Source organism: Branchiostoma lanceolatum, chromosome 5 (genome assembly GCF_035083965.1).
Source record: "Branchiostoma lanceolatum isolate klBraLanc5 chromosome 5, klBraLanc5.hap2, whole genome shotgun sequence".
In the NCBI taxonomy this organism is placed as follows: domain Eukaryota; kingdom Metazoa; phylum Chordata; class Leptocardii; order Amphioxiformes; family Branchiostomatidae; genus Branchiostoma; species Branchiostoma lanceolatum.
Window position 1 is genome coordinate 10,662,771 of NC_089726.1, and position 8,575 is coordinate 10,671,345.

Here is an 8,575-nt window from a genome sequence, read left to right on the forward strand (position 1 = left end):
TTGAACGTTGAATGATCCTATGATACATATATTCATTGAAAAAATTAGACTATTTCACTTAATGGGTACATACTTCATTTAATAAAATTGTTCTATCTAATGGTAGTTCTTTGTTATAGATGTTGAATTTGAAAACTACACTTTTTGCGTTCTGCTGCCTTACAATTTTTTTCCATATATGGAAATGTCCGAACATTAGCACGTGACTCTCACACAGGTAAGGACCATTACCTCATGTGGGGTATGAAAAGTCTCTTTTCGTTGATCAACAGCTCCATTGTACAAAATTTTTCTCAAGATGGGCCTATTTTGCACTTTCCATGGCCTTTGCATGACGATTGAATCCATCTTGAACGACACACACCTCAGGTGTACCTTTGCAGACATTCACAGTCTGGCTTGCGGTTTCAAGGTGGTTGTTAGGTGACGCAACTCAGGATGTGAAAGGATGAGGTCATTCAATTTGCGGTTTTCTCAGGATCCAATGTCAGAGATTTTCTCTCGTTACTGCAGTATCATCCCTGCAAATGTATTATGTCTCATGAATGGATTTTCTTAGCCAGCAAATTTATTTTCAAAAGGGCGCTAGTGTTACCTAAATTTGAAACCGAGACAGGTGCACATACATAAGCGTATTGCCGGTGCATGTGTCAGTTATATGTTCCAGATCTAGAACTAGATCACTCCCAATCCCCATACGACTGCTGAGAAAGAATTTTCGAGAAGATTGTGGTGGTTCCAAAGAAAGACAACCAAAGATTCTGCCTAGCTCGTTCTCGTATGAAATTTGAACCAAAAAGGGCCACAAAACACCATGATCTTCGGTCTTCATCAGTCCTAAAATTGACTTGTAGATTTCTTATACACATTCTTTGCAAAAAATATCAAACTCTATATCCTGCAAAGAAAATACGATCGTTGATCAAAGCACCAACAGTGGGGAAAGACACAAAGGTTAATATGAGAAAGAGAACCTTTGATCATTCCATAATTTGAAACGACAGGACGGTACGCCAAGTATGTCAATGGGAGATGAGGGAAACAGTTACAGATCCTTTGAGGGCAAACCCAAATTACGGACCGCGAGAGTCAATGACCGCGACAAGCCCAGTTCTGATACTGAGCTCTGCCGGTAGTCTGTGTAACACAAACTCCGCTGTCCATGGCTTTCGCGGGAGAGCCGAAGTGTATAAGCAAGTTTTGATCAAACTAGAGTTCTGGATGTTGTCGGTATTTTCTTATCTTCAACTTCAAAAAGGTTTTATCATGGTAAGTCGTAATGTTCCTCCTGGTTTATCGATCGCGTGTTCGAGAGGAACAGAGCAGCCCAGAAACATTAGGATGTACCGTACCTATTTGAATTTGGATTTGGATTTTTGGATTTGGATTTAAGAATTCGGCTCATACTCTGTGTTTTACGCCAGCAACATTTTAGTCAACGTCTATCTATAGTAGCAACTTGACACCTTTTTTCAAAACGCTTTGCTGGCTTGATGGTAGCCCAAGAAAGCGCGCACCACTAGATATGATTATACGTGAGGGGCTGAAACGCAGAATACGGGCCTCAGAAGACCAGCAAACACTAGCCTACTAGTAACCTCGACCGATTTATTTGCCTGGAGATTAAGTTTACCGTCTTTACATCTGCTTGGAGATGCGTATTTCCGGTAGTCTGGTGCGCGCGCCGGTGTTCCTGTGTGCGGTTTTCATCCCTGCGTCACAGTCACGGCCATGTCCGGGTTTGGGAATGGTTCAGTTGAGATGTCCCGCTGTACGGAAATTTCCCGCATTTTCCATCTTACCACATATTCGGACAAACATGCCATATGTGGGGGAAAACATTTTCCTTACGCAAAATGTACTTTTTTGGCACCATTTCGACAGAGAGAAAACGGAGAAAGTCGTCAAGAAATGTGATAGGAATAAACAATGCACTTCGATCGGCATATCCGTCTACTAGTATGTTACGGTATAGAGTATTACAGAGAACAACTCACTTGAAGTTTAATAGCAGTTACAAAGCATCCTAGTAGGTATGAATGATGTGCACTAGTATACAAGGCGACCGCACTAAAAGAATTAGTCAAACAAACCCAATGCTGATAGATAGTGAGATGTCAGTGCAATAAAAGGATGCGTTCCATGGAACAAAAAGAACACGCACAGGACAAAGCCTGCGACGTTCTATCTCCTGTTGTTGTGACGTTGGTTGGTAGGTAGGTTTGTTATGTTATGTTCTACGAGCTAGTTGTTGGCAACGACAAGATGTGGGGTAACGTGGCTGCTATTCTTGGCGTCAGTAAGTCGGAGGAACAACCCAAGGTGGACGATGAAGCTGGCGTCCAGGTATCGAAGTGGAAGAAGGCCAACAGAGACGGTATCTTTCCCTCTCAGTTTGGTTTCAACTCTTGTCTATTGTTAGCCTGGGTGCCATCCCGTAAGGTGTGTTACCGGGGCTCCCACACTCGCTACCCTGAAATAAAACACGATTTTTTTCAGGGTAGCGAGTGTAGGAGCCCGCGGTAATCGGAGGGCACCCAGGCTAGCACGGTCTATTTTGGCAACACTATTCAATCCTCTTGTACTAATGATGACAATTTCAATAAGATATGTTCCCGAAAAAATGTAACCGTGCCTTGTTCTCTAACTTCTCGGGCGTCGTGAAAATAGTGCTGACTGGCTTTTAATGATTCAGTAAAAGTAACTGTGTTGCTGTGTACATATTACCAAGGAAGTTCCCCTTGATGTAACGTTGCATGCACGCCTTTTTGTCCGTCAGGAGGCAGGCGGACCCCCATGGGTACGTACGTTCCACCGGACGGTCAGCTACCCTACACACAACTGGGTAAGTCATGACATTTACATGCCTTTATCTGTATGTGTTGAGTTATATTGTGTAGCCGCTTTCCGCACGTCACACCACACGGTGGTGGCATTGTCATCATGATATACAAGGAACCGGGGAAGGAAAATTATGTCAGTCAACTGTGGCTGCTTCCCATTTATTAATGCACTTAGTCACTCACTCACTCACTCACTCACTCACTCACTCACTCACTCACTCACTCACTCACTCACTCACTCACTCACTCACTCACTCACTCACTCACTCACTCACTAACTCAAGCATAACACTCAGTCACCCCTTCTTTTCTCTTTGTGAATTTGTGAACTATGACTGCTACCAATTTATCAATCAATCAATCAATCAACCAATTAATCAATCAATCAATCAATCAATTTATCATCAATCTCACTCACTCACTCACTCACTCACCCACCCACTCACCTTTCTTCCCTCGTTGTGAATCCTTTTCAGACGGCCAACCAGGGCCGGCTGACTACAGCCCGAGGGTTGACCCGACCAAACCCCAGGCGCCGCAGTACTCCATCTCGGGCAAGCAGAGGCATCAGGGGGAAGGCGACAGTACGCAATTCTTTACCTTTGCTTTTCAAATTACAAAGTTGTGACCTCTCATTGACATACATTCTGTCAGCTCCCAGCAGGCTTCAGTGCTTCGCCTTTTCGCCGATCATGTGTTGTTTTCTGATTATATATCGCCGGTATTCTGATTGGTACCGGTTTTCTGATAGCCTGGATGTCAAACGATAGATATTTCAGAGATTGGGGGTCTGGCATCCAGGCTAGTTTTCTGATTGCTATCAGGCGAGCTTTGAGGCCAGGCCTGCTATGTAGGCTATTCAAACGGTAATGTACAGTGAAGATAACAAAGATACGTTTCCAGAATATAGCTATGCATTCCCGGTTATCACGTCTTATATTGTTAAGGTTTTGAATGCTCAGCCGGCTGTCATTGGTACTGTTCTTACGCTGTGCTGTTTGTCCTAGAACCTTGTCCGGCCGACTACGACACGAAGCAGGACCTTGTGTGGAAGCGGCGCACCGTGACGCTGAAGGAGAAGGGACGTACATATCCGTACGATGTAAAACGTAAGTTACCCTTACCTGCTAGGGCATCTATCGGGGGATCTAGCTGCCCAGAAATAGTAGTGATGAATGATGACGAGTAACGTCAAAATCGTGTGTAAAGCATTGTCGAAATGACGTCGACGATTGCTTTCCAATATCAAATCAGTATCTATCGAATTTCTAAACCAAAGATTTCAATACTAAAATCATAGAAATGTTCCAAAATGTGGGTGTTTTAATGCTCATTACTTATTTTCCAGCCGAAAAACACGTGACCTGCAGTCTAGGTCCGGCCACTTACGCCGTGCGCAGTCGCGAAACCGGGTCGAAAGGCCCGAAGTTCGGGATCCAGTCCCGCCGTCCTCACGGTGTGAACCCCGGCTACCCCGACCTGCGCGTGCAGCCCGTGGACACTCATGGTACGGTGAACCACGTCATCTATACACACATTACAACCATTACTGTCATTCACCAGCAATTACAAATGTGATGTACTGTATTTAAAATATTCGTCTCCATCTTAAGCTTAGTGCTCACTTCTCAAATATTGATCGTGATATATGATCATAGTATAACGTCACACCTAGTCATATCCATAGGCCCACAGATGTAAACAAAAAATTGGAAGATATATTCTATTGCTAATATTCCTGTGATCCTGTAGGATTCAAGACTCCTGGTCTGAGTTACCGTCCAAACTCCCGGTACTGGGGCCGCGGACCTAAGCCGTCTATGGGCCAGGCTATCGCCCAGAGGTTTCCTGACGGGCCAGGTACGTACCGCTTTCAAAACGCTTTCCGGATCCTTTTCTATTTTCATAATTTCATTTCAATCTTAAATCACTGTTGTTTTTCATCACTTAATGATTGTGAGGTACATGTATGTTTGATATTTCCAAAACTCACATCCTGAGTATCATAACTGTATTCCTAAAATACGAACTTAACTTCCTTGTCGTTATGTGCAGGCCCGGCAGAATACACCATCATGGACGTTCGGTACATGCCGTGTTACTCTCTCGCCAAGCGGCTGCCCGACCTGACGCCTGTGCCGGGGAAGGAGGGACCTCCTCCGAACAACTACGACCTGGGAACGACGGTGGGCACGGGGGTGTCCACGTCACTACGGAGCAGGCACAACATCAAGAAGAGTGAGTCATTACATCTATAGAAACGGAGTTCGGTCAAACTATATGAGAGTTATTCAATTTATATACTGATAGGATCCACTTTTCGTTAAATACTGTCGCTTCGGAGCACGAAAATCATAAAACTAATCAAACGCTATACTATACCTAAGCTGTTTCTCAATGTTTTCTTCAGGATCGCTCAAGCAGTGCACGTTTCTTCTTATAAATTTGTATCGTGCCATGCTATCTGTGCATTGTGGTTCAAATCGCAGCTCTGGGCTGTTTGTGTGATTTGTTGAAGAAGCTCTCATGCTAACTGGCGGTCAGTTTCAAGCGATGTTCCGTCTTACGCTACCATGGTTCTATTTTTGTCCCACGTCACTTCAGAATATTACACACCGAGCCCCAACACCTACGCCGCTCGGGAACAGTGGCACCTCGCCCCCACGGCACAGCTGACATACCGGTGGTTCGAGCCCAAAGGTAAGGGTAACTAGCCATGTATCCATCCTAATAGCTCCAGTTCGCTGCTATGATCGCTTCTACGCAGAATAGTCTGGCGCTGGCTCAAACACAGTGAATTACAGCCGTTACATGAATGTCACCTCCTTTAGTGATGCCCGTATCAGCACCAAGGACAGAGCTAACTCCTGTTTATGTCCGCTTGCCTTACCCTACCAGCCGAGACCCGGCCCAGTCCCACGGACCACACCATCACCAAGGCCAACTGTAGGAAGGGCCCGTCCTACTCCATGGCCAAGCGGATGGCCCCATGCTGGCCGGATGTGTTGAACTATCCCAGTAAGGGTACGTCAGCTGACATATATACTGTGGTACCCTCTGGTATACATTGTGTGAAATGCGAGCAATGTGACTGGTTTGGACTGAATCTGTCCTTTAGCAAACAGCAGTTCATCCCGGAACAGTTCGGCCAAAGACCTCAATGTCGATGGGACTCCAGCTTCGCTTCAAGCCAACAAAGTTTTCACAAGACTGCAGTCCTCTTTTCAAGTCCAGAGTTTTGTCTCGTTTAGATTTATTCTTTCGTGAGGTGTTCTTTTTTTGCTGGGCAATGATATGTGCCACAAGTAGCAAATCATTACACATACATGCAGTACAAAATCAATTTTAGAAATAAGAACCATTTCTTATAAATATGGAGTTAACCAGAGTGTAGATTTAATCATAACAACATATCCACACTAGACCTGCGGTAGATACATCTTATATGACTCGAACACATCGCAAACGTTTAACCTGAGGAAAATCATTTTAAATAGACAAGAGTGTACTTTTGCAGTGAAAGGTGACGTCCCTGGCCCGGGGAACTACAACCTGCCCAGTTTGCTGACGAATGACGGCACGGCACACTCCATCGGCAGGCGGCCTGCCTCGTCGAAGGGTGAGTTTTGATTGTAACGTTATCGTCTGTTGAGATTTTTCAAATAGAACATTTCAAACCCTGTACATAACCGATTCAAAACTTTAGTAGACGACAGAAGACCCGTGTCCTCTAAGGTGGTGTTCAAATGTACATTTTAAGACTAAATGAATGAGTAAATCTGTTGCAGTTTTCTTTTGACATTAAACGAGTAAGCTTCACAAATGCCACGTCTGTCCTTTTTATCAGACTAGACTACGTGGAGCCACACCCAGATCAAATTAGAATTCCTCTCCTTCAAACAGTACTCTATTCATTATGTTCTGATCTTTTCTGACTCTTAATTCAGTCTCGTCTCACTTTGAATGTCTTGCGTGCCTGAACTAAATCAACTCACTGGATGGCGTCTTTCCAAAAGAAATCAACAACATCGTGTTTTCACTATTGTCAAAATGGTTTAGAGACATCTCCTTTCCCCTCTCGCAGACGACAGACCTGGTCCCACCCACTACAACCTGCCGGAGCGGCCGCCTCACGCTAAGAGTGCGCCCCGATACTCCATGGGCCAGAGAGTCTACCCTCCCGACAGTACGTACGGATAAACACGTTTGTGGCACATGTATGGTCTACGGCTTCATTTAAACCTAGGTGCACTTTGCAGAATCTGAAATGTTTCAAACTCGTTATTATTTTGAAGTGGTAAAAGGGTTAAATCGACGGCTCAGAAGACCTAGTTGTGTCGTTTTTCAAGATGATATTTTGTCGTTCTGTTTAAAAGCCCGACCGTCTCGTTTTATATTTATCGGAGATATAATTATCAAGTGTTTATAAACCTTTGTATCATGCTATCGTGGTGATATGAGTAAACGTGTGCTTCTTCCAGAGAAAGTCGGTCCCGGACCAGCGGCCTATTCTCCGCGAGTCCCAACCGGAGGAGCTCCGAAGTACAGCATGGGAGGGAGGAAGAAAGCCGCTAAAAGTAAGTCTGCACACGTTGGAAGATTACTGGTGTTCGGGTTCTAGTTTCTTAGAGAAATCCCTTTTTAGGTTCGGGAAAATGAATGAAGAAATGTCGCCTACTTAAGCCGAAAAGCCTTTGAGGTCACTCATATTGGCTCATCTCTGTTAATGAGGTTGGCAACAACACAAGCTTTTTCAGCGCCAAAACGCCAGTCTCTATTCTAGCTGAGCCTGTTATATTTACAGACAATCAAACCAGTGTCTGTGCAGACTGTGATATCTGACACGAGAAACCACACGCTCACGCTATCCTCGCGTGTCTGGCGGGCGACAAGAGAACTTCGTTGTCTTTTGTCCAACTTTTTCGGAAACACGCGAGTTGTGTCGATCCTCTGGAGAGCTGTGGTTTATGAGTCCATGCCATTGACTGTCGGCTGGCTCTGAAAGTGTAAATTATACTCCATTTTTGGCCCAAACATGTCGTCTTTCGCCGCCCACTAAAGTTTAAGGCTAATTACTCACCAATTACATCAATTTTCCCTCACAGAGGAGTTGACCCCGGGACCAGACAATTACACGGTGAGGAAAGGGCAGGCCGCAAGAGGGACGACTCTGGGCCCCAAAGTCACGCTCAAGGGCCGCCCCAGCCCCTGGATCTACTCGGGGTTCTCCAACATGGCAAGGGTGCAGCCGGACTGCTGAACTATGCTGCAATATTTGCAAATGAATTTGTCCTTGACACGATTCCGACCAAAAATGTAAATAAAGAACTAAGACGAAATCAAAGTTGTAAATAAAGAACTACAAGTTCTTGGAAGTTGTGATTTGAAATAAGGACTCAAGGGACAAAAGTCGTGGTTGAAATAAAATTTGCTACTACTTGGTATAAATTGGCATTGTTATTCATGAGCATGAGAAGGAGAGAAAGGAAGAGGAAGACAAACAGGTCACACGGACAGGTATAGAAGGGCACAGGAAATGGGGAATCTGTGGACTTGCTCTGGGTTTTCAAACATGGTAAGGGTGCAGCCTGACAAATGTCACCAACAAATATAAACCAAAACGAGTTCTGAATTTAAAAAAAATACAAGTTGTGATTTGAAATAAAGACTTTAGGGATAAAAGTTCTGGTTGAAATAAATCGCTACTACTTCTTCATAGGAGAACTGGGCAG

General features: G+C 44.5%; 1 protein-coding gene across 1 annotated transcript; it reads left to right on the forward strand.

Moving 5' to 3' along the window:
- Positions 1-90: 90 nt before the first annotated feature.
- On the forward strand, positions 91-8,481 carry LOC136435028 (uncharacterized). The gene is made up of 13 exons (XM_066428200.1): positions 91-2,377; positions 2,780-2,845; positions 3,320-3,427; positions 3,851-3,952; positions 4,192-4,350; positions 4,596-4,703; positions 4,899-5,081; positions 5,448-5,543; positions 5,742-5,867; positions 6,361-6,462; positions 6,928-7,029; positions 7,325-7,420; positions 7,949-8,481. Exons 1-13 carry the CDS (start codon positions 2,233-2,235, stop codon positions 8,101-8,103), a joined length of 1,548 nt encoding a protein of 515 aa, XP_066284297.1. The 5' UTR covers positions 91-2,232; the 3' UTR covers positions 8,104-8,481.
- The last annotated feature ends 94 nt before the right edge of the window (positions 8,482-8,575 follow it).